Source organism: Oncorhynchus mykiss, chromosome 11 (assembly GCF_013265735.2).
Source record: "Oncorhynchus mykiss isolate Arlee chromosome 11, USDA_OmykA_1.1, whole genome shotgun sequence".
Classification (NCBI taxonomy): Eukaryota; Metazoa; Chordata; class Actinopteri; order Salmoniformes; family Salmonidae; genus Oncorhynchus; species Oncorhynchus mykiss.
In genome coordinates, this window is record NC_048575.1 from 82,881,562 (window position 1) to 82,908,223 (window position 26,662).

The following is a 26,662-nucleotide window of genomic DNA, read 5'->3' on the forward strand; positions in this document are numbered from 1 at the left end:
AAAGTAATAATAAATAAATAATAAATAATAATAATAAATTAATAATAAATGAATAAATAATAATAATAATAATAATGTAATAATAAATAAATAATAAATAATAAGAATAATAATAAAGTAATAAGTAATAATAATAAATAAATAATAAATAATAATAATAAATAAATAATAATAATAAATAAATAATAAATAATAATAATAAATAAATAATAATAATAAATAAATAATAAATAATAATAATAAATAAATAATAATAATAAATAAATAATAAATAATAATAATAAATAAATAATAATAATAAATAAATAATAATAATAAAGTAATAATAAATAATAATAATAAAGTAATAATAAATAAATAATAATTAATAATAATAATAATAAAGTAATAATAAATAATAATAATAATAATAATGTAATAATAAATAAATAATAAATAATAAGAATAATAATAAAGTAATAAGTAATAATAATAATAATAATAAATAAATAATAAATAATAATAATAAAGTAATAATAAATAAATAATAAATAATAATAATAAATTAATAATAAATGAATAAATAATAATAATAATAATAATGTAATAATAAATAAATAATAAATAATAAGAATAATAATAAAGTAATAAGTAATAATAATAATAATAATAAATAAATAATAAATAATAATAATAAAGTAATAATAAATAAATAATAAATAATAATAATAAATTAATAATAAATGAATAAATAATAATAATAATAATAATGTAATAATAAATAAATAATAAATAATAAGAATAATAATAAAGTAATAAGTAATAATAATAATAATAATAAATAAATAATAAATAATAATAATAAAGTAATAATAAATAAATAATAAATAATAATAATAAATTAATAATAAATGAATAATAAATAATAATATAAATAATAAAGTAATAATGTGACGTTATTTGTTCCATTTGACAGTGGAAACCCTGGCGGTATTATATTTATCTGAGAGAGAGGCGGATATATATATTTTACAAAAAAAATATATATATATTATTTGTCCGTCTGAAACGAAAGATTTCAAAGAAATAAATACGTATATGTCGTTGAACAACCCCTTGATTAGATATTTTTTTTTAAACGTATTTTATAACTTCTTTAATAAACAATAAAAGCAAATTTACCAACATTTCTGAAAATGGATATATAGATTTGGGGAAATTAACTCTTTGTATATTCTTTCAAAATATTGTATGAATGCATTTTATTTGAACACAATTACTGATGCCATTAGTCAATGGTGGTACCTGTCGTAGATATTAGAGGTAGGTGTAATAATGATTTAATTGATCATCCGTATCCGTTTACAGTTGATGGTTATCCAGACACAATGCACGCCTGCCTACCTCTGGAGCTAGTCGCGAAGACCTGATCGCAATCAGAATGTGGACAAGATCAGAAAAGAAAGGTGCATTTAAACGGCAGGTATAAACAGGGTTAGAGCGCCAGAGGCAGAGGGAGGAGTTGTGTTTGTTGGCGTGTGGTGCAGACAGACAGATATAACAGATATATTACAGATCATTAGTGATAATTTACATGATTTGTCTGGCAGGTCTGCGTGGGAGACTCTGTGTAGTCCTCTCAGGGTGAAGTGGTCAGGCTTGAACCCCGGAAGCATCTGGAAACTCTCCTTCACACCATAGTAGTTACACACCGTCTGAGAACACACACAAGGGAAACAACTGCCGTCAATCTCAAATAGGGCCCACATATTGAGAAGTTGTACTAGAAAAGGACAACTAGGAGGAGAAGGGGGCATTTGACAAGCCAGAGAGCATTCTATGGAAGCTGTACAGTCCTTTACGAACGTCATTTAGAAGGGGGCATTTGACAAGTCAGATAGCAGATAGCATTGTATGGAAGCTGTACAGTCCTTTACGAACGTCATTTAGAAGGGGGCATTTGACAAGCCAGATAGCATTCTATGGAAGCTGTACAGTCCTTTACGAACGTCATTTAGAAGGGGGCATTTGACAAGCCACATAGCAGATAGCATTGTATGGAAGCTGTACAGTCCTTTACGAACCTCATTTAGAAGGGGGCATTTGACAAGCCAGATAGCAGATAGCATTGTATGGAAGCAGTACAGTCCTTTACAAGCGTCATTTAGAAGGGGGCATTTGAACAGCCGTTTGGCATTCTATACCATTTATACAGTCCGTTGAGAAAGATTTGTGCCATCTAAAAACAAACACCTGATCACTAGCGATGCTAGAGGTTACAGGATTAGGTTGGATGTTATCTGAGGTGGAAGGTTTTCTTCTTACATCATAGGTAGTAGGAGCGCTGATACAGGGTCAGTTTGGCTTTTTACATAATTATGAATAAGATCACATGGACAGAGGGGACCTGATCCTAGATCAGCACTCCTACTGATACTCTTTATGACCTGATCCTTGATCACCACTCCTACTGAGACTATGACCTGATCCTAGATCACCACTCCTACTGAGACTCTGTATGACCTGATCCTAGATCACCACTCCTACTGAGACTATGACCTGATCCTTGATCACCACTCCTACTGAGACTATGACCTGATCCTTGATCACCACTCCTACTGAGACTATGACCTGATCCTAGATCACCACTCCTACTGAGACTCTGTATGACCTGATCCTAGATCACCACTCCTACTGAGACTCTTTATGACCTGATCCTAGATCACCACTCCTACTGAGACTCTGTATGACCTGATCCTAGATCAGCACTCCTACTGAGACTCTGTATGACCTGATCCTAGATCACCACTCCTACTGAGACTCTTTATGACCTGATCCTAGATCACCACTCCTACTGAGACTATGACCTGATCCTAGATCAGTACTCCTACTGAGACTATGACCTGATCCTAGATCAGTACTCCTACTGTGACTATGACCTGATCCTAGATCACCACTCCTACTGAGACTATGACCTGATCCTAGATCAGTACTCCTACTGTGACTATGACCTGATCCTAGATCAGCACTCCTACTGAGACTCTTTGTGACCTGATCCTAGAACAAATCAAATCTAATTTTATTTGTCACATACACATGGTTAGCAGATGTTAATGCGAGTGTAGCGAAATGCTTGTGCTTCTAGTTCCGACAATGCAGTAATAACCAACGAGTAATCTAACCTAACAATCCCACAACTACTACCTTATACAAGGATAATATGTACATAAAGATATATGAATGAGTGATGGTACAGAACGGCATAGGCAAGATGCAGTAGATGGTATAGAGTACAGTATATACATATGAGATGAGTATGTAAACAAAGTGGCATAGTTAAAGTGGCTAGTGATACATGTATTACATAAAGATGCAGTAGATGATATAGAGTACAGTATATACGTATGCATATGAGATGAGTAATGTAGGGTAAGTAACATTATATTAAGTGGCATTGTTTAAAGTGGCTAGTGATACATTTATTACATCAATTTTCATTATTAAAGTGGCTGGAGTTGAGTCAGTGTGTTGGCAGCTGACACTCAATGTTAGTGGTGGCTGTTTAACAGTCTGATGGCCTTGAGATAGAAGCTGTTTTTCAGTGTCTCGGTCCCAGCTTTGATGCACCTGTACTGACCTCACCTTCTGGATGATAGCGGGGTGAACAGGCAGTGGCTCGGGTGGTTGTTGTCCTTGATGATCTTTATGGCCTTCCTGTGACATCGTGGTGGTGTAGGTGTCCTGGAGGGCAGGTAGTTTGCCCCCGGTGCTGCGTTGTGCAGACCTCACTACCCTCTGGAGAGCCTTACGGTTGTGGGCGGAGCAGTTGCCGTACCAGGCGGTGATACAGCCCGACAGGATGCTCTCGATTGTGCATCTGTAGAAGTTTGTGAGTGCTTTTGGTGACAAGCCAAATTTCTTCAGCCTCCTGAGGTTGAAGAGGCGCTGCTGCGCCTTCTTCACAACGCTGTCTGTGTGGGTGGACCAATTCAGTTTGTCCGTGATGTGTACGCCGAGGAACTTAAAACTTACTACCCTCTCCACGACTGTCCCGTCGACGTGGACACCACTCTCAGATGCTTACTGAATAAGGGCCCTGATGTAGGAGGGTTGGTGTTAGGTTCTGTTCTTACCTCATAGGTGCCTGCCTCGGTGTTTGTCATGCTCATCACAGAGAAGTCTCCGTATCTGTCTCCGTTGAAGTCCATAGACACCTGGCCTGCGATGCCTGCCCAGCGACCAGAGGACCAGCGGCATGCAAAGAATGGCAGAATTAATTAGCAAGAGCCCAACATTCCAAGGAAAACAGAGAGCAGAGAGCGGAGTGGAGAAATTCCAGCACCGGCCAATATAACAGGAAATCCCATCTCTCCTCCCGCCGTTTGTGTTGGCAGGCCCTCCAAGATTTGTAATTTCATCCCTACGGCTGTGTTCCCAAAAATTGTTGGCATTTTTAACATATTATTTATTTTAACAAGAAAATATGACCCTGTTCTTGACGATTCCTGCTGAACAAAACACTGTTACTTCACGTTGAGAGCTGGCAACGCATTGGCTTTTTAACCAGTTTGGCGAGAGGGGACATCCGTTCTGTAACGGGGACTCTAATCACAGCAGATGAAAGGTCTTGTTCTCCGTGTTGACTCTGCCTCATTCTTTAACTGGAGTTATCTGGAGGACATTATTCTGCAACTGGAGTCTGTCACCATACTGTTTGTTGGATGTACAGAGGACGTATGGTGAATAGACAGGGGTCTGTAGTGGTGAATAGACAGGGGTCTGTAGTGGTGAAGAGACAGGGGTCTGTAGTGGTGAAGAGGCAGGGGTCTGTAGTGGTGAAGAGGCAGGGGGTCTGTAGTGGTGAAGAGGCAGGGGGTCTGTAGTGGTGAAGAGGCAGGGGTCTGTAGTGGTGAAGAGGCAGGGGGTCTGTAGTGGTGAAGAGGCAGGGGGTCTGTAGTGGTGAAGAGGCAGGGGTCTGTAGTGGTGAATAGACAGGGGTCTGTAGTGGTGAATAGACAGGGGTCTGTAGTGGTGAAGAGACAGGGGTCTGTAGTGGTGAAGAGGCAGGGGTCTGTAGTGGTGAAGAGGCAGGGGGTCTGTAGTGGTGAAGAGGCAGGGGTCTGTAGTGGTGAAGAGGCAGGGGTCTGTAGTGGTGAAGAGGCAGGGGGTCTGTAGTGGTGAAGAGGCAGGGGTCTGTAGTGGTGAATAGACAGGGGTCTGTAGTGGTGAATAGACAGGGGTCTGTAGTGGTGAATAGACAGGGGTCTGTAGTGGTGAAGAGACAGGGGTCTGTAGTGGTGAATGGACAGGGGTCTGTAGTGGTGAATAGACAGGGGTCTGTAGTGGTGAAGAGGCAGGGGGTCTGTAGTGGTGAAGAGGCAGGGGTCTGTAGTGGTGAATAGACAGGGGTCTGTAGTGGTGAATAGACAGGGGTCTGTAGTGGTGAATAGACAGGGGTCTGTAGTGGTGAAGAGACAGGGGTCTGTAGTGGTGAATGGACAGGGGTCTGTAGTGGTGAATAGACAGGGGTCTGTAGTGGTGAATAGACAGGGGTCTGTAGTGGTGAAGAGACAGGGGTCTGTAGTGGTGAATGGACAGGGGTCTGTAGTGGTGAATAGACAGGGGTCTGTAGTGGTGAATGGACAGGGGTCTGTAGTGGTGAATAGACAGGGGTCTGTAGTGGTGAATAGACAGGGGTCTGTAGTGGTGAATAGACAGGGGTCTGTAGTGGTGAAGAGACAGGGGTCTGTAGTGGTGAATGGACAGGGGTCTGTAGTGGTGAATAGACAGGGGTCTGTAGTGGTGAAGAGACAGGGGTCTGTAGTGGTGAATGGACAGGGGTCTGTAGTGGTGAATAGACAGGGGTCTGTAGTGGTGAATAGACAGGGGTCTGTAGTGGTGATGAGACAGGGGTCTGTAGTGGTGAAGAGACAGGGGTCTGTAGTGGTGAAGAGACAGGGGTCTGTAGTGGTGAATGGACAGGGGTCTGTAGTGGTGAAGAGACAGGGGTCTGTAGTGGTGAAGAGACAGGGATCTGTAGTGGTGAATAGACAGGGGTCTGTAGTGGTGAATAGACAGGGGTCTGTAGTGGTGAAGAGACAGGGGTCTGTAGTGGTGAATAGACAGGGGTCTTTAGTGGTGAATAGACAGGGGTCTGTAGTGGTGAATAGACAGAGGTCTGTAGTGGTGAAGAGACAGGGGTCTGTAGTGGTGAATGGACAGGGGTCTGTAGTGGTGAATAGACAGGGGTCTGTAGTGGTGAATAGACAGGGGTCTGTAGTGGTGATGAGACAGGGGTCTGTAGTGGTGAAGAGACAGGGGTCTGTAGTGGTGAATGGACAGGGGTCTGTAGTGGTGAAGAGACAGGGGTCTGTAGTGGTGAAGAGACAGGGGTCTGTAGTGGTGAAGAGACAGGGATCTGTAGTGGTGAATAGACAGGGGTCTGTAGTGGTGAATAGACAGGGGTCTGTAGTGGTGAAGAGACAGGGGTCTGTAGTGGTGAATAGACAGGGGTCTTTAGTGGTGAATAGACAGGGGTCTGTAGTGGTGAATAGACAGAGGTCTGTAGTGGTGAAGAGACAGGGGTCTGTAGTGGTGAATGGACAGGGGTCTGTAGTGGTGAATAGACAGGGGTCTGTAGTGGTGAAGAGACAGGGGTCTGTAGTGGTGAATGGACAGGGGTCTGTAGTGGTGAATAGACAGGGGTCTGTAGTGGTGAATAGACAGGGGTCTGTAGTGGTGAAGAGACAGGGGTCTGTAGTGGTGAATGGACAGGGGTCTGTAGTGGTGAATAGACAGGGGTCTGTAGTGGTGAATGGACAGGGGTCTGTAGTGGTGAATAGACAGGGGTCTGTAGTGGTGAATGGACAGGGGTCTGTAGTGGTGAATAGACAGGGGTCTGTAGTGGTGAATAGACAGGGGTCTGTAGTGGTGAAGAGACAGGGGTCTGTAGTGGTGAATGGACAGGGGTCTGTAGCAGCCTACTTGGTGTGTGAACTGCTGCCTGCTCATAACTTGCAGATAGTTGTTGACACATCAACCAGGATCAAAGGAACCAGGATCAAAGGGGAGGGCAATTTTCACTCTCATAGGCAATCAGCAATTAGTAGAGGGAGGTGTGCTCTCCACCTATGCTAGGCAATTAGCAATTGGTAGAGGGAGGTGTGCTCTCCACCAATGCTAGCCAATCATCAATTAGTAGAGGGAGGTGTGCTCTCCACCTATGCTAGGCAATTAGCAATTAGTAGAGGGAGGTGTGCTCTCCACCTATGCTAGACAATTAGCAATTAGTTCAGTGAGGTCATTACGAGCTTACAGAATAGGGCTGCGGGCAGCTGAGCGATAATGGAGGGAAAATAAACTTCCGGAGGCCTTTTCATCCTTTCACTCCCTCCTCTTCCTCTGTATCCACTGTTAAAGCCTCTTTCTATCACTCTACATTTCAAGCTTCTGCCTCTAAACCTAGGAAACTCTTTTCCACCTTCTCCTCCCTCCTTAATTCTCCTCCCCCCCTTCCTCCCTCTCTGAGGACAACTTTGTCAACCCCTTTGAAAAACAGGTTGACGACATCCGCTACTCATTCACTCATTCATGCCTATTTAGTCCACTGGTCCCCCTCATTCACTCAGCCTATTGAGTCCACTGGTCCCCCTCATTCACTCAGCCTATTGAGTCCACTGGTCCTACTCATTCACTCAGCCTATTGAGTCCACTGGTCCCCCTCATTCACTCAGCCTATTGAGTCCACTGGTCCCCCTCATTCACTCAGCCTATTGAGTCCACTGGTCCCCCTCATTCACTCAGCCTATTGAGTCCACTGGTCCCACTCTTTCACTCAGCCTATTGAGTCCACTGGTCCCACTCTTTCACTCAGCCTATTGAGTCCACTGGTCCTACTCATTCACTCAGCCTATTGAGTCCACTGGTCCCACTCATTCACTCAGCCTATTGAGTCCACTGGTCCCACTCATTCACCCAGCCTATTGAGTCCACTGGTCCCACTCACACAGAACTACCCTACACCTTGACCTCTTTTTCCCCTCTCTCTCCAGATTAAATCCTTATGAGTAGTGAGGTCTGGCCGCCCGACAACCTGTTCGCTGCTCTATCAGATCCTCCTCTCCACCCTCTCAGGGCTGGGCGTCTCAGGCTCTATCAGATCCTCCTCTCCACCCTCTCAGGGCTGGGCATCTCAGGCTCTATCAGATCCTCCCCTCCATCCTCCGCCCTTGGTACTGCCGTAAGCCCTTCATACTGCCGTAAGCCCTTCATACTGCTGTAAGCCCTTCATACTGCCGTAAGCCCTTGGTACTGCCGTAAGCCCTTCATACTGCTGTAAGCCCTTCATACTGCCGTAAGCCCTTGGTACTGCTGTAAGCCCTTCATACTGCTGTAAGCCCTTCATACTGCTGTAAGCCCTTGGTACTGCCGTAAGCCCTTCATACTGCCGTAAGCCCTTGGTACTGCCGTAAGCCCTTCATACTGCTGTAAACCCTTCATACTGCTGTAAGCCCTTGGTACTGCCGTAAGCCCTTCATACTGCTGTAAGCCCTTCATACTGCCATAAGCCCTTGGTACTGCTGTAAGCCCTTCATACTGCTGTAAGCCCTTCATACTGCTGTAAGCCCTTGGTACTGCCGTAAGCCCTTCATACTGCTGTAAGCCCTTGGTACTGCCGTAAGCCCTTCATACTGCTGTAAGCCCTTCATACTGCTGTAAGCCCTTCATACTGCTGTAAGCCCTTGGTACTGCCGTAAGCCCTTCATACTGCTGTAAGCCCTTGGTACTGCCGTAAGCCCTTCATACTGCTGTAAGCCCTTCATACTGCTGTAAGCCCTTCATACTGCTGTAAGCCCTTGGTACTGCCGTAAGCCCTTCATACTGCCGTAAGCCCTTGGTACTGCCGTAAGCCCTTCATACTGCTGTAAGCCCTTGGTACTGCTGTAAGCCCTTCATACTGCTGTAAGCCCTTCATACTGCCGTAAGCCCTTCATACTGCTGTAAGCCCTTCATACTGCTGTAAGCCCTTCATACTGCTGTAAGCCCTTCATACTGCTGTAAGCCCTTGGTACTGCCGTAAGCCCTTGGTACTGCCGTAAGCCCTTCATACTGCTGTAAGCCCTTCATACTGCTGTAAGCCCTTCATACTGCTGTAAGCCCTTGGTACTGCCGTAAGCCCTTGGTACTGCCGTAAGCCCTTCATACTGCTGTAAGCCCTTCATACTGCTGTAAGCCCTTCATACTGCTGTAAGCCCTTGGTACTGCCGTAAGCCCTTCATACTGCTGTAAGCCCTTCATACTGCTGTAAGCCCTTGGTACTGCCGTAAGCCCTTCATACTGCTGTAAGCCCTTCATACTGCTGTAAGCCCTTCATACTGCTGTAAGCCCTTGGTACTGCTGTAAGCCCTTGGTACTGCCGTAAGCCCTTGGTACTGCCGTAAGCCCTTGGTACTGCTGTACAGTGCACTGTCTGTGGTGTATTTTAACATCCTCTACAAGCTAAAGGAAATCCTTCTGGTTAACAGCTCAGGACAAAGCTGCACTGCGCTGAGCTAGCTGTGTTGCACGCCAAAGCCTTGTGTAATTGATAGTGATATCAATAATGCTATAAATGTTCCTTCTACAGCCATTAAAAATGAGTGGAGAATGCCAGAGGCTCAACTCGGGTTGACAACATTGGCCTAATTAAGGGTGATGATTGGTCCAGCTGGGAGCCAGGACAACTGAAGGAGATGGAATCTGAGCTCCGGTCTTAGATCTAAAATTCAGATCACATTCCAACAGTCTTACAGTCCTTGGATAATGATCTACACCTCAGTAAAAAACATCCTCAGAGGACATATGATGAGACAGCGAGAGGAGAGAGAGAGAGAGATGTATTTTTATGTATTTATATTTCACTTTGTTTATTATCTATTTCACTTGCTTTGGCATTTAAAAAAATATGTTTCCCATGCCAAAAAAGCCCTTAAATTGAATTGAATTGAGAAAGAGAGAGAGCGAGAGAGAGGTTGAATGCAGGCTGCTATGGCTCTGGAGGGAGGCCAATATGATAAGGATGGGAGGATAAGAATGGGGAAGAGATAAGGGAGAGTTTTAATAAGGACCAGCGGGAGGAGAGGTTTAATAAGGACCAGCGGGGAGGAGAGGTTTAATAAGGACCAGAGGGGAGGAGAGGTTTAATAAGGACCAGAGGGGAGGAGAGGTTTAATAAGGACCAGCGGGAGGAGAGGTTTAATAAGGACCAGCGGGGAGGAGAGGTTTAATAAGGACCAGCGGGGAGGAGAGGTTTAATAAGGACCAGAGGGGAGGAGAGGTTTAATAAGGACCAGAGGGGAGGAGAGGTTCAATAAGGACCAGCGGGAGGAGAGGTTTATTAAGGACCAGCGGGGAGGAGAGGTTTAATAAGGACCAGAGGGGAGGAGAGGTTTAATAAGGACCAGAGGGGAGGAGAGGTTTAATAAGGACCAGCGGGAGGAGAGGTTTAATAAGGACCAGAGGGGAGGAGAGGTTTAATAAGGACCAGAGGGGAGGAGAGGTTTAATAAGGACCAGCGGGAGGAGAGGTTTAATAAGGACCAGCGGGGAGGAGAGGTTTAATAAGGACCAGAGGGGAGGAGAGGTTTAATAAGGACCAGAGGGGAGGAGAGGTTTAATAAGGACCAGAGGGGAGGAGAGGTTTAATAAGGACCAGAGGGGAGGAGAGGTTTAATAAGGACCAGCGGGAGGAGAGGTTTAATAAGGACCAGCGGGGAGGAGAGGTTTAATAAGGACCAGAGGGGAGGAGAGGTTTAATAAGGACCAGAGGGCGGAGAGGTTTAATAAGGACCAGAGGGGAGGAGAGGTTTAATAAGGACCAGCGGGAGGAGAGGTTCAATAAGGACCAGCGGGAGGAGAGGTTTAATAAGGACCAGCGGGGAGGAGAGGTTTAATAAGGACCAGAGGGGAGGAGAGGTTTAATAAGGACCAGAGGGGAGGAGAGGTTTAATAAGGACCAGCGGGAGGAGAGGTTTAATAAGGACCAGCGGGGAGGAGAGGTTTAATAAGGACCAGAGGGGAGGAGAGGTTTAATAAGGACCAGAGGGCGGAGAGGTTTAATAAGGACCAGAGGGGAGGAGAGGTTTAATAAGGACCAGAGGGGAGGAGAGGTTTAATAAGGACCAGAGGGCGGAGAGGTTTAATAAGGACCAGAGGGCGGAGAGGTTTAATAAGGACCAGCGGGGAGGAGAGGTTTAATAAGGACCAGAGGGCGGAGAGGTTTAATAAGGACCAGAGGGGAGGAGAGGTTTAATAAGGACCAGAGGGGAGGAGAGGTTTAATAAGGACCAGAGGGGAGGAGAGGTTTAATAAGGACCAGAGGGGAGGAGAGGTTTAATAAGGACCAGAGGGGAGGAGAGGTTTAATAAGGACCAGAGGGGAGGAGAGGTTTAATAAGGACCAGAGGGGAGGAGAGGTTTAATAAGGACCAGCGGGGAGGAGAGGTTTAATAAGGACCAGCAGGGAGGAGAGGTTTAATAAGGACCAGAGGGGAGGAGAGGTTTAATAAGGACCAGAGGGGAGGAGAGGTTTAATAAGGACCAGAGGGGAGGAGAGGTTTAATAAGGACCAGAGGGCGGAGAGGTTTAATAAGGACCAGCGGGGAGGAGAGGTTTAATAAGGACCAGCGGGGAGGAGAGGTTTAATAAGGACCAGAGGGCAGAGAGGTTTAATAAGGACCAGAGGGGAGGAGAGGTTTAATAAGGACCAGAGGGCGGAGAGGTTTAATAAGGACCAGAGGGCGGAGAGGTTTAATAAGGACCAGAGGGGAGGAGAGGTTTAATAAGGACCAGAGGGGAGGAGAGGTTTAATAAGGACCAGAGGGCGGAGAGGTTTAATAAGGACCAGAGGGCGGAGAGGTTTAATAAGGACCAGCGGGGAGGAGAGGTTTAATAAGGACCAGAGGGCGGAGAGGTTTAATAAGGACCAGAGGGCGGAGAGGTTTAATAAGGACCAGAGGGGAGGAGAGGTTTAATAAGGACCAGAGGGGAGGAGAGGTTTAATAAGGACCAGAGGGCGGAGAGGTTTAATAAGGACCAGAGGGCAGAGAGGTTTAATAAGGACCAGCGGGGAGGAGAGGTTTAATAAGGACCAGCGGGGAGGAGAGGTTTAATAAGGACCAGAGGGGAGGAGAGGTTTAATAAGGACCAGAGGGGAGGAGAGGTTTAATAAGGACCAGAGGGGAGGAGAGGTTTAATAAGGACCAGCGGGGAGGAGAGGTTTAATAAGGACCAGAGGGGAGGAGAGGTTTAATAAGGACCAGAGGGGAGGAGAGGTTTAATAAGGACCAGAGGGGAGGAGAGGTTTAATAAGGACCAGAGGGGAGGAGAGGTTTAATAAGGACCAGCGGGGAGGAGAGGTTTAATAAGGACCAGAGGGCGGAGAGGTTTAATAAGGACCAGAGGGGAGGAGAGGTTTAATAAGGACCAGAGGGGAGGAGAGGTTTAATAAGGACCAGCGGGGAGGAGAGGTTTAATAAGGACCAGCGGGGAGGAGAGGTTTAATAAGGACCAGAGGGGAGGAGAGGTTTAATAAGGACCAGAGGGCGGAGAGGTTTAATAAGGACCAGCGGGGAGGAGAGGTTTAATAAGGACCAGCGGGGAGGAGAGGTTTAATAAGGACCAGAGGGCAGAGAGGTTTAATAAGGACCAGAGGGGAGGAGAGGTTTAATAAGGACCAGAGGGCGGAGAGGTTTAATAAGGACCAGAGGGCGGAGAGGTTTAATAAGGACCAGAGGGGAGGAGAGGTTTAATAAGGACCAGAGGGGAGGAGAGGTTTAATAAGGACCAGAGGGCGGAGAGGTTTAATAAGGACCAGAGGGCGGAGAGGTTTAATAAGGACCAGCGGGGAGGAGAGGTTTAATAAGGACCAGAGGGCGGAGAGGTTTAATAAGGACCAGAGGGGAGGAGAGGTTTAATAAGGACCAGAGGGGAGGAGAGGTTTAATAAGGACCAGAGGGCGGAGAGGTTTAATAAGGACCAGAGGGCAGAGAGGTTTAATAAGGACCAGCGGGGAGGAGAGGTTTAATAAGGACCAGCGGGGAGGAGAGGTTTAATAAGGACCAGAGGGGAGGAGAGGTTTAATAAGGACCAGAGGGGAGGAGAGGTTTAATAAGGACCAGCGGGGAGGAGAGGTTTAATAAGGACCAGAGGGGAGGAGAGGTTTAATAAGGACCAGAGGGGAGGAGAGGTTTAATAAGGACCAGAGGGGAGGAGAGGTTTAATAAGGACCAGAGGGGAGGAGAGGTTTAATAAGGACCAGCGGGGAGGAGAGGTTTAATAAGGACCAGAGGGCGGAGAGGTTTAATAAGGACCAGAGGGGAGGAGAGGTTTAATAAGGACCAGAGGGGAGGAGAGGTTTAATAAGGACCAGCGGGGAGGAGAGGTTTAATAAGGACCAGCGGGGAGGAGAGGTTTAATAAGGACCAGCGGGGAGGAGAGGTTTAATAAGGACCAGAGGGGAGGAGAGGTTTAATAAGGACCAGAGGGGAGGAGAGGTTTAATAAGGACCAGCGGGGAGGAAAGGTTTAATAAGGACCAGAGGGCAGAGAGGTTTAATAAGGACCAGCGGGGAGGAGAGGTTTAATAAGGACCAGAGGGGAGGAGAGATTTAATAAGGACCAGCGGGGAGGAGAGGTTTAATAAGGACCAGAGGGGAGGAGAGATTTAATAAGGACCAGAGGGTTTTTGTTTTTTACCTTCAAATGTTCTGTTCCACATGCGATAGGTGATCTCTGCTCCGTCCTTCTTGGTGAGGCCGTTCCTGATGGCTTCGTGCAGCGCCAGGGCGTACAGCAGCAATGCATCATGGAACCCTTCCATAAACATGTTGATCTGGAGGAAAACAACAACAGGGATTAATCACCTGATCTCCTCCCGTCGTACTGTATCACAGAGTCTTGATCAACTTTCAGACACGCTTTTAACAACAGAGCCTTGCAGTTAGTCAATGGGTGTGTAGCCTTGAAAACTTTTGAAATGATGAACGAGGACCAAAAAAATTACCACATACAAATGATCTTAGATAGATGCTTCCCTCTTTGCTCAGAATGTGAAGGCCACTGGCAACAAAAATGTGTCCATTTATATAGTCACAGGACAACGCTGGTACTCGAGGCCTTCAAAATAAGTGGAGACAATAACCGCAAGCAATAATCAAAACAAAAGAAGAAACGGTTAATTGAACCCAATATCAACATTTTGAAATGGCCCTCGGTCTCTGGACTAAAGCCTGGGATTTGAATTGAAGAGAATGGTCCATAAGCCCCGAAAAATGATACCAAGCATCTGGAAAGGTCCTGTATGGAGGAATGGTCTAAGATCCATCCGAATGTGTTCTACAATCTCAAAAAAAAAAAACTGAGAAAGGTTCAGTGCTGTTATCCTCGCAAGTGGAGGGATCTAGAGTATTGACAGCAGGGGAGGGTTCTAGAGTATTGACAGCAGGGGAGGGTTCTAGAGTATTGACAACAGGGGAGGGTTCTAGAGTATTGACAGCAGGGGAGGGTTCTAGAGTATTGACAGCAGGGGAGGGTTCTAGAGTATTGACAACAGGGGAGGGTGGAAGAGAACTGACAACAGCGGAGGGTTCTAGAGTATTAATAACGAGGGAGTGAGGTAGAGTATTGACAACAGGGGAAGGTTCTAGAGTATTTACAACAGGGGAGGATGCTAAGAGTATTGAAAACAGGGGAAGGTTCTAGAGTAATGACAACAGGGGAGGATGCTAGAGTATTGACAACAGGGGAGGGTTCTAGAGTATTGACAGCAGGGGAGGGTTCTAGAGTATTGACAACAGGGGAGGGTTCTAGAGTATTGACAGCAGGGGAGGGTTCTAGAGTATTGACAGCAGGGGAGGGTTCTAGAGTATTGACAGCAGGGGAGGGTTCTAGAGTATTGACAGCAGGGGAGGGTTCTAGAGTATTGACAGCAGGGGAGGGTTCTAGAGTATTGACAACAGGGGAGGGTTCTAGAGTATTGACAGCAGGGGAGGGTTCTAGAGTATTGACAGCAGGGGAGGGTTCTAGAGTATTGACAGCAGGGGAGGGTTCTAGAGTATTGACAACAGGGGAGGGTGGAAGAGAACTGACAACAGCGGAGGGTTCTAGAGTATTAATAACGAGGGAGTGAGGTAGAGTATTGACAACAGGGGAAGGTTCTAGAGTATTTACAACAGGGGAGGATGCTAAGAGTATTGAAAACAGGGGAAGGTTCTAGAGTAATGACAACAGGGGAGGATGCTAGAGTATTGACAACAGGGGAGGGTTCTAGAGTATTGACAGCAGGGGAGGGTTCTAGAGTATTGACAACAGGGGAGGGTTCTAGAGTATTGACAGCAGGGGAGGGTTCTAGAGTATTGACAGCAGGGGAGGGTTCTAGAGTATTGACAGCAGGGGAGGGTTCTAGAGTATTGACAACAGGGGAGGGTTCTTGAGTATTGACAACAGGGGAGGGTTCTAGAGTATTGACAGCAGGGGAAGGTTCTGGAGTATTGACAACAGGTGAGGGTTCTAAAGTATTGACAACAGCGGAGGGTTCTAGAGTATTGACAACAGGGGAGGGTTCTAGAGTATTGACAGCAGGGGAAGGTTCTAGAGTAATGACAACAGGTGAGGGTTCTAGAGTACTGACAACAGTGGAGGGTTCTAGAGTATTGACAACAGGGAGGGTTCTAGAGTATTGACAGCAGTGGAAGGTTCTAGAGTATTGGCAACAGGTGAGGGTTCTAGAGAACTGACAACAGCGGAGGGTTCTAGAGTATTAAAAACGAGGGAGTGGGGTAGAGTATTGACAACAGGGGAGGGTTCTAGAGTATTTACAACAGGGGAGGATGCTAGAGTATTGACAACAGGGGAAGGTTCTAGAGTATTGACAACAAGGGAGGATGCTAGAGTATTGACAACAGTGGAGGGTTCTAGAGTATTGACAGCAGGGGAGGGTTCTAGAGTATTGACAACAGGGGAGGGTTCTAGAGTATTGACAGCAGGGGAAGGTTCTAGAGTATTGACAACAGGTGAGGGTTCTAAAGTATTGACAACAGCGGAGGGTTCTAGAGTATTGACAACAGGGGAGGGTTCTAGAGTATTGACAGCAGGGGAAGGTTCTAGAGTATTGACAACAGGTGAGGGTTCTAGAGTACTGACAACAGTGGAGGGTTCTAGAGTATTGACAACAGGGGAGGGTTCTAGAGTATTGACAGCAGGGGAAGGTTCTAGAGTATTGACAACAGGTGAGGGTTCTAGAGTATTGACAACAAGGGAGGATGCTAGAGTATTGACAACAGCGAAGGGTTCTAGAGTATTGACAGCAGGGGAAGGTTCTAGAGTATTGACAACAGGTGAGGGTTCTAGAGTACTGACAACAGTGGAGGGTTCTAGAGTATTGACAACAGGGGAGGGTTCTAGAGTATTAAAAACGAGGGAGTGGGGTAGAGTATTGACAACAGGGGAGGGTTCTAGAGTATTTACAACAGGGGAGGATGCTAGAGTATTGACAACAGGGGAAGGTTCTAGAGTATTGACAACAAGGGAGGATGCTAGAGTATTGACAACAGCGGAGGGTTCTAGAGTATTGACAGCAGGGGAAGGTTCTAGAGTATTGACAACAGGTGAGGGTTCTAGAGTACTGACAACAGTGGAGGGTTCTAGAGTATTGACAACAGGGGAGGGTTCTAGAGTATTGACAGCAGGGGAAGGTTCTAGAGTATTGACAACAGGTGAGGGTTCTAGAGAACTGACAACAGCGGAGGGTTCTAGAGTATTAAAAACGAGGGAGTGGGGTAGAGTATTGACAACAGGGGAGGGTTCTAGAGTATTTACAACAGGGGAGGATGCTAGAGTATTGACAACAGGGGAAGGTTCTAGAGTATTGACAACAGGTGAGGGTTCTAGAGAACTGACAACAGCGGAGGGTTCTAGAGTATTAAAAACGAGGGAGTGGGGTAGAGTATTGACAACAGGGGAGGGTTCTAGAGTATTTACAACAGGGGAGGATGCTAGGGTATTGACAACAGGGGAAGGTTCTAGAGTATTGACAACAAGGGAGGATGCTAGAGTATTGACAACAGCGGAGGGTTCTAGAGTATTGACAGCAGGGGAAGGTTCTAGAGTATTGACAACAGGTGAGGGTTCTAGAGTACTGACAACAGTGGAGGGTTCTAGAGTATTGACAACAGGGGAGGGTTCTAGAGTATTGACAGCAGGGGAAGGTTCTAGAGTATTGACAACAGGTGAGGGTTCTAGAGTATTGACAACAAGGGAGGATGCTAGACTATTGACAACAGCAGAGGGTTCTAGAGTATTGACAGCAGGGGAAGGTTCTAGAGTATTGACAACAGGTGAGGGTTCTAGAGTACTGACAACAGTGGAGGGTTCTAGAGTATTGACAACAGGGGAGGGTTCTAGAGTATTAAAAACGAGGGAGTGGGGTAGAGTATTGACAACAGGGGAGGGTTCTAGAGTATTTACAACAGGGGAGGATGCTAGAGTATTGACAACAGGGGAAGGTTCTAGAGTATTGACAACAAGGGAGGATGCTAGAGTATTGACAACAGCGGAGGGTTCTAGAGTATTGACAGCAGGGGAAGGTTCTAGAGTATTGACAACAGGTGAGGGTTCTAGAGTACTGACAACAGTGGAGGGTTCTAGAGTATTGACAACAGGGGAGGGTTCTAAAGTATTGACAGCAGGGGAAGGTTCTAGAGTATTGACAACAGGTGAGGGTTCTAGAGAACTGACAACAGCGGAGGGTTCTAGAGTATTAAAAACGAGGGAGTGGGGTAGAGTATTGACAACAGGGGAGGGTTCTAGAGTATTTACAACAGGGGAGGATGCTAGAGTATTGACAACAGGGGAAGGTTCTAGAGTATTGACAACAGGTGAGGGTTCTAGAGAACTGACAACAGCGGAGGGTTCTAGAGTATTAAAAACGAGGGAGTGGGGTAGAGTATTGACAACAGGGGAGGGTTCTAGAGTATTTACAACAGGGGAGGATGCTAGGGTATTGACAACAGGGGAAGGTTCTAGAGTATTGACAACAAGGGAGGATGCTAGAGTATTGACAACAGCGGAGGGTTCTAGAGTATTGACAACAGGGGAGGATGCTAATGTATTGACAACAGGGGAGGGTTCTAGAGTATTGACAACAGGAGAGGATGCTAGAGTATTGACAACAGGGGATGATGCTAGAGTATTGACAACAAGAGAGGGTTCTAGAGTATTGACAACAGGGGAGGGTTCTAGAGTATTGACAACAGCGGAGGGTTCTAGAGTCTTGACAACAAGGGAGGGTTCTAGAGTATTAACAACAGGGGAGGGTTCTAGAATATTGACAACAGGGGAGGGTTCTAGAGTATTAACAACAGGGAAGGGTTCTAGAGTCTTGACAATAGGGAAGGGTTCTAGAATATTGACAACAGGGGAGGGTTCTAGAATCTTGACAACAGGAGAGGGTGTCAGGTTGGATGGGGAGTGTCGCTGTACAGATGTTTTCAGGTCTCCCCAGAGCTGGGTGATTGAAATATGAATGACAGTCATCCAATATGCTGTAATAGAAATAAGGCCGTGTTCATAAAAAATATATATATATGTATCATGCTCCCTCATCTTAAATGGCATTGACCGCCACTGAAACCTAGGCTACTATAGTTTGCTTCAGAATGGATCAGGTCAGCATTTTGTTTCTGCAAAAAATATTCTGTAAAATTCTTAGCTCGATATTTGTGTATTTTTGGGAAACGAGCAAATTCCCTTACCTTTATTGAAACGATTTGACCATATATTTGGAGGGAGGAAAGTACGTTTACTTGTGTTGTCAGCATTGAGAAAGCAAACGCTCTCTAAAATATGAAACCACAGGCCTCGGTATGTAGTATCAGCCTCTCTTCTTCCCCCGCCAGCGATGGGCAGCAGAGCGAGTAAAACATACATAAATGAATAGATTGTTTAAAAAGAGTTGGTTGTTAGCTGTATCAGCCTGTTCCCTGCCGCCGCGGGGCTGCTAATCGGCTGCTGAAGGTGAATGGAAATACACAGCCATCACCTCGGCTGGTACATGTACTGAGTTCCCCCTGAGTAGCAGTCCTCTGCAGCGCACAGATTACTTCCTGTTTAGGTTGGGCACTGGATAGATTGATAGAGAAGACATGGAATGGAACAATGATCCCAATCAGAACGTGATCAACTATTAGTGTCAGACTAACAGGATCCTCAGCTCTTAGGGGGTATCAACTATTAGTGTCAGACTAACAGGATCCACAGCTCTTAGGGGGTATCAACTATTAGTGTAAGACTAACAGGATCCACAGCTCAAAGGGTGTCAGTCAAACAGTATCCACAGCTCTTAGGGTGTATCAACTATTAGTGTCAGACTAACAGGATCCACAGCTCTTAGGGGGTATCAACTATTAGTGTCAGACTAACAGGATCCACAGCTCTTAGGGGGTATCAACTATTAGTGTCAGACTAACAGGATCCACAGCTCTTAGGGGGTATCAACTATTAGTGTCAGACTAACAGGATCCACAGCTCTTAGGGTGTATTAACTATTAGTGTCAGTCTAACAGGATCCACAGCTCTTAGGGTGTCAGTTTAACAGGATCCACAGCTCTTAGGGGGTATCAACTATTAGTGTCAGTCTAACAGGATCCACAGCTCTCAGGGTGTCAGTTTAACAGTATCAACAGCTCTTAGGGGGTATCAACTATTAGTGTCAGACTAACAGGATCCACAGCTCAAAGGGTGTCAGTCAAACAGTATCCAAAGCTCTTAGGGTGTATCAACTATTAGTGTCAGACTAACAGGATCCACAGCTCTTAGGGGGTATCAACTATTAGTGTCAGACTAACAGGATCCACAGCTCTTAGGGGGTATCAACTATTAGTGTAAGACTAACAGTATCCACAGCTCAAAGGGTGTCAGTCTAACAGCTCTTAGGGTGTATTAACTATTAGTGTCAGTCTAACAGGATCCACAGCTCTTAGGGTGTCAGTTTAACAGGATCCACAGCTCTTAGGGGGTATCAACTATTAGTGTCAGTCTAACAGGATCCACAGCTCTTAGGGTGTATTAACTATTAGTGTCAGTCTAACAGGATCCACAGCTCTTAGGGTGTCAGTTTAACAGGATACACAGCTCTTAGGGGGTATCAACTATTAGTGTCAGTCTAACAGTATCCACAGCTCAAAGGGTGTCAGTCTAACAGCTCTTAGGGTGTATTAACTATTAGTGTCAGTCTAACAGGATCCACAGCTCTTAGGGTGTCAGTTTAACAGGATCCACAGCTCTTAGGGGGTATCAACTATTAGTGTCAGTCTAACAGGATCCACAGCTCTCAGGGTGTCAGTTTAACAGTATCAACAGCTCTTAGGGGGTATCAACTATTAGTGTCAGACTAACAGGATCCACAGCTCAAAGGGTGTCAGTCAAACAGTATCCACAGCTCTTAGGGTGTATCAACTATTAGTGTCAGACTAACACGATCCACAGCTCTTAGGGGGTATCAACTATTAGTGTCAGACTAACAGGATCCACAGCTCTTAGGGGGTATCAACTATTAGTGTCAGACTAACAGGATCCACAGCTCTCAGGGGGTATCAACTATTAGTGTCAGTCTAACAGTATCCACAGCTCAAAGGGTGTCAGTCTAACAGCTCTTAGGGTGTATTAACTATTAGTGTCAGTCTAACAGGATCCACAGCTCTTAGGGTGTCAGTTTAACAGGATCCACAGCTCTTAGGGGGTATCAACTATTAGTGTCAGTCTAACAGTATCCACAGCTCAAAGGGTGTCAGTCTAACAGCTCTTAGGGTGTATTAACTATTAGTGTCAGTCTAACAGGATCCACAGCTCTTACGGTGTCAGTTTAACAGGATCCACAGCTCTTAGGGGGTATCAACTATTAGTGTCAGACTAACAGGATCCACAGCTCTTAGGGTGTCAGTCTAACAGGATCCACAGCTCTTAGGGTATCAACTGTTAGTGTCAGTCTAACAGGATCCACAGCTCTTAGGGTGTATCAACTATTAGTGCCAGTCTAACAGTATCCACAGCTCTTAGGGTGTATCAACTATTAGTGCCAGTCTAACAGTATCCACAGCTCTTAGGGCATCACCACAGGCAACATGCATATAATTGGCTAGTCGGCCCGAGGGATGAAGATCAGTGTACAGAACGTTCCTCCCGAGAAGAAATCCATTCAGTGATGGTTGATTAATTAATTTTGAATGAGGAAACCGACGACGGGTAGGTAGTTGTTGTAAGCTCATCTGGCCAATGGAAATCAGTCAGACGGAGAACGTTCAGACCCAAATTGCGTTGAGTTAGTAGTTGATTCTTGTAAGGACGTTATTAAGACACGTACAGTAAATGTGTGTTGTTTTATTTAGAGACTGAGTGGAACCCACGGTCACGTGTTTTGGAAAAGTGATCACTATGTTAGAAAATGAAAAGGCGAGCTGAACGTTGGTAACTTCGTGAATCGTATAGCCTAGACCACATGGGAGCATGGCGGTGCCCCATTGGAACAGGTCTTTGACAGGATCACGCAGGGATATCAGGAGTACTCAATGACTCAAGCAGGGATATCAGGAGTACTCAGTGACTCACGCAGGGATATCAGGAGTACTCAGTGACTCACGCAGGGATATCAGGAATACTCAGTGACTCACGCAGGGATATCAGGAGTACTCAGTGACTCAAGCAGGGATATCAGGAGTACTCAGTGACTCACGCAGGGATATCAGGAGTACTCAGTGACTCAAGCAGGGATATCAGGAATACTCAGTGACTCACGCAGGGATATCAGGAGTACTCAGTGACTCACGCAGGGATATCAGGAGTACTCAGTGACTCAAGCAGGGATATCAGGAGTACTCAGTTACTCACGCAGGGATATCAGGAGTACTCAGTGAATCAAGCAGGGATATCAGGAGTACTCAGTTACTCACGCAGGGATATCAGGAGTACTCAGTGACTCACTGTGTCTTAAGTGGCAGGGTAAACCTTTCAACATTTCTGTTGGTTTCATGGTTTCTTGTGAAAACAAATATGGGCCAAATTGTTTGTTTAGCTAGAGACTGTGTGTGGACTAACTCATTATTTACACTGTCTGGTACTTAGGCTGCAAATGGCCGGAGAACAGATGATTTTCTGTGTGGTATTATGATTGTTATGGTAAACAGATGGAGGTCTGTTTACACCAGGATAAAACGGGGTCAAGCGGCCTCATATACGCTGGAAATATTGGACCCCTTGTTAAAGATCAGCAAAAAAAGACTGTATATGATAAATAATACAAAACACTGAGCTGCTAAAAATGGTTTGAATTATATTATTTTATGCTGATACAATTGCATAGAGTTAGAGATTTTGAAACGTCTCCTCTGTGTAAAGGTGAGACTCTCACCTACATGTCTGTTGTTTCGCTCTAGAATGGCCACAGGCCTCAGAAGACTCGTCTGAAGGTTCCCCGGTGCGAGTCGAATACATTTATGGAAGCACAGTGCATCCCGAAAGTATTCAGACCCCTTGACTTTTTCCACATTTTGTTACGTTACAGCCTTATTTATAAGATTGATTAAATCATTCCCCCCCCCCCCCCCCCTCATCAATCTACACACAGTACCCCATAATGACATCACAGTACCCCATAATGACATCACAGTACCCCATAATGACATCACAGTACCCCATAATGACATCACAGTACCCCATAATGACATCACAGTACCCCATAATGACATCACAGTACCCCATAATGACATCACAGTACCCCATAATGACAAAGCAAAAACGGGCCAAAAAAATCAAAAACAGAAATACCTGATTTACATAAGTATTCAGACCCTTTGCTGTGAGACTTGAAATTGAGCTCAGGTGCATCCTGTTTCCATTGATCATCCTTGAGATGTTTCTACAACTTGATTCGAGTCCACCTGTGGTAAATTCAATTGATTGGACATGATTTTGGAAAGGCTAACAGTATCCACAGCTCTTAGGGCATCACCACATCACCTGTCTATATAAGGTCCCACAGTTGACAGTGCACGTCAGAGCAGAAACCGAGCCATGAGATGGAAGGCATTGTCTGTAGAGCTCCGAGACAGGATTGTGTCGAGGCACAGATCACTAGCACAATAAGAAATACTTGTCGACAGACTTGTGACGTCATCAGGGCAGTGATTGTGATAGTGTCCTCTATTTCTTCCTCTTGGCTCAATGCTGGAGCGTCCCGGCCCTCAGTCTACTTCAGCCCCACAGGAACCAACTTTGGGTACTGCCACTAAAAGTAGCAACCACATGTTAACTTCTTCACACTGGTGAAAAGTCACACAACACTAGCCTAGTCTTGCCTCATCTTAAGGACATCCTTGGTTCTGAAGCCAGTCAACCAGGTGAGAGAAAATGGAATTAGCCTGATCCTAGATATGTTGTGCTGTCAATGACTATCAGAGTTGGCAAGACAACACAAACAGATCTGGGACCAGGCTAGAGTTGAATAGCAACGGGCTAGAAGAATAAGACAATACAGTGTTTGATATGCCAGTACGGCCATGCAGGTCTGGTCTGTTGGTGGCAACCTCTACCAACCATTGTCTCTCAACAGGACCGTGTGGATGGTGAAATCTACTGGGAGCAGGAAGCTGAAAGAAGAGACAAAGGAAAAAGCTATCTCCCTCCAACTGCAGGCCACCCCCCCCCCCTCCCCCTTGTCCTCCAGTCGCCCACAGGCCAACCCCCCCCCTTGTCCTCCAATCGCCCACAGCAGGCCAACCCCCCCCTTGTCCTCCAATCGCCCACAGCAGGCCAACCCCCCCCCCCCCCCCTATTCCTCTACCCTCAACAATCTATTACTGATGTCCTTCCTCTACCCTCAACCATATATTACTAATGTCCTTACTCTACCCTCAACCTCTCTCATCTATTACTGATGTCCTTCCTCTACCCACAACCATCTATTACTGATGTCCTTCCTCTACCCTCAACCTCTCTCATCTATTACTGATGTCCTTCCTCTACCCTCAACCATCTATTACTGATGTCCTTCCTCTACCCTCAACCTCTCTCATCTATTACTGATGTCCTTCCTCTACCCTCAACCATCTATTACTGATGTCCTTCCTCTACCCTCAACCTCTCTCATCTATTACTGATGTCCTTCCTCTACCCTCAACCTCTCCCATCTACAGTGCCTTGCGAAAGTATTCGGCCCCCTTGAACTTTGTGACCTTTTGCCACATTTCAGGCTTCAAACATAAAGATATAAAACTGTATTTTTTTGTGAAGAATCAACAACAAGTGGGACACAATCATGAAGTGGAACGACATTTATTGGATATTTCAAACTTGTTTAACAAATCAAAAACTGAAAAATTGGGCGTGCAAAATTATTCAGCCCCCTTAAGTTAATACTTTGTAGCGCCACCTTTTGCAGCGATTACAGCTGTAAGTCGCTTGGGATATGTCTCTATCAGTTTTGCACATCGAGAGACTGAATTTTTTTCCCATTCCTTCTTGCAAAACAGCTCGAGCTCAGTGAGGTTGGATGGAGAGCATTTGTGAACAGCAGTTTTCAGTTCTTTCCACAGATTCTCGATTGGATTCAGGTCTGGACTTTGACTTGGCCATTCTAACACCTGGATATGTTTATTTTTGAACCATTCCATTGTAGATTTTGCTTTATGTTTTGGATCATTGTCTTGTTGGAAGACAAATCTCCGTCCCAGTCTCAGGTCTTTTGCAGACTCCATCAGGTTTTCTTCCAGAATGGTCCTGTATTTGGCTCCATCCATCTTCCCATCAATTTTAACCATCTTCCCTGTCCCTGCTGAAGAAAAGCAGGCCCAAACCATGATGCTGCAACCACCATGTTTGACAGTGGGGATGGTGTGTTCAGCTGTGTTGCTTTTACGCCAAACATAACGTTTTGCATTGTTGCCAAAAAGTTAAATTTTGGTTTCATCTGACCAGAGCACCTTCTTCCACATGTTTGGTGTGTCTCCCAGGTGGCTTGTGGCAAACTTTAACCGACACTTTTTATGGATATCTTTAAGAAATGGCTTTCTTCTTGCCACTCTTCCATAAAGGCCAGATTTGTGCAATATACAACTGTTGAGTCTCCCACCTCAGCTGTAGATCTCTGCAGTTCATCCAGAGTGATCATGGGCCTCTTGGCTGCATCTCTGATCAGTCTTCTCCTTGTATGAGCTGAAAGTTTAGAGGGACGGCCAGGTCTTGGTAGATTTGCAGTGGTCTGATACTCCTTCCATTACAATATTATCACTTGCACAGTGCTCCTTGGGATGTTTAAAGCTTGGGAAATCTTTTTGTATCCAAATCCGGCTTTAAACTTCACAACAGTATCTCGGACCTGCCTGGTGTGTTCCTTGTTCTTCATGATGCTCTCTGCGCTTTTAACGGACTTCTGAGACTATCACAGTGCAGGTGCATTTATACGGAGACTTGATTACACACAGGTGGATTGTATTTATCATTAGTCATTTAGGTCAACATTGGATCATTCAGAGATCCTCACTGAACTTCTGGAGAGAGTTTGCTGCACTGAAAGTAAAGGGGCTGAATAATTTTGCACGCCCAATTTTTCAGTTTTTGATTTGTTAAAAAAGTTTGAAATATCCAATAAATGTCGTTCCACTTCATGATTGTGTCCCACTTGTTGATTCTTTACAAAAAAAAGACAGTTTTATATCTTTATGTTTGAAGCCTGAAATGTGACAAAAGGTCGCAAAGTTCAAGGGGGCCGAATACTTCCACAAGGCACTGTATTTCTGATGTCCTTCCTATAACCTCCCTGTTACGCACACCTCTATGAAGAGGGAATGCAACACCCTGCTACAACTAAACTCTCCGTGAAGCGAAAAAGGTATGGACTGTAGGTGCGAGTAAGGATGACAACAGGCAGAATGTGGTACCGTTTACAAGGACTTTATTCCTTTACACGATAATATGGGGAAAAGGGGCTGGACGGAACCAAAGCAAAGAAAGTAAATCTCAAAGCCCCTCCTACTGAGGATGGTAGCTGACCCTATAGCCACTCCTACTGAGGATGGTAGCTGACTCTATAGCCACTCCTACTGAGGATGGTAGCTGACTCTATAGCCACTCCTACTGGGGATGGTAGCTGACTCTATAGCCACTCCTACTGAGGATGGTAGCTGACTCTATAGCCACTCCTACTGAGGATGGTAGCTGACTCTATAGCCACTCCTACTGAGGATGGTAGGTGACTCTATAGCCACTCCTACTGAGGACTCTAGCTGACTCTATAGCCACTCCTACTGGGGATGGTAGCTGACTCTATAGCCACTCCTACTGAGGATGGTAGCTGACTCTACAGCCACTCCTACTGGGGATGGTAGCTGACTCTATAGCCACTCCTACTGACTCTATAGCCACTCCTACTGAGGATGGTAGCTGACTCTATAGCCACTCCTACTGAGGATGGTAGCTGACTCTATAGCCACTCCTACTGACACTATAGCCACTCCTACTGAGGATGGTAGCTGACTCTATAGCCACTCCTACTGGGGAAGGTAGCTGACTCTATAGCCACTCCTACTGAGGATGGTAGCTGACCCTATAGCCACTCCTACTGAGGATGGTAGCTGACTCTATAGCCACTCCTACTGGGGAT

At 45.4% G+C, this 26,662-nt stretch overlaps 1 protein-coding gene across 2 annotated transcripts in view; it reads right to left on the reverse strand.

Moving 5' to 3' along the window:
- The window catches only part of LOC100136308 (atrial natriuretic peptide receptor 3), an 88,253-nt gene that overhangs the window by 7,783 nt on the left and 53,808 nt on the right, over nucleotides 1–26,662 (reverse strand). For both annotated transcript variants that reach the window (XM_036936534.1, XM_036936535.1), the window contains exons 4-6: nucleotides 13,711–13,846; nucleotides 4,113–4,207; nucleotides 1,574–1,694 (exon numbers count right to left, since the gene is read on the reverse strand). In XM_036936534.1, the coding sequence (XP_036792429.1) occupies nucleotides 1,574–1,694; nucleotides 4,113–4,207; nucleotides 13,711–13,846 (352 nt within the window). The remainder of the gene's footprint in view (nucleotides 1–1,573; nucleotides 1,695–4,112; nucleotides 4,208–13,710; nucleotides 13,847–26,662) is intronic.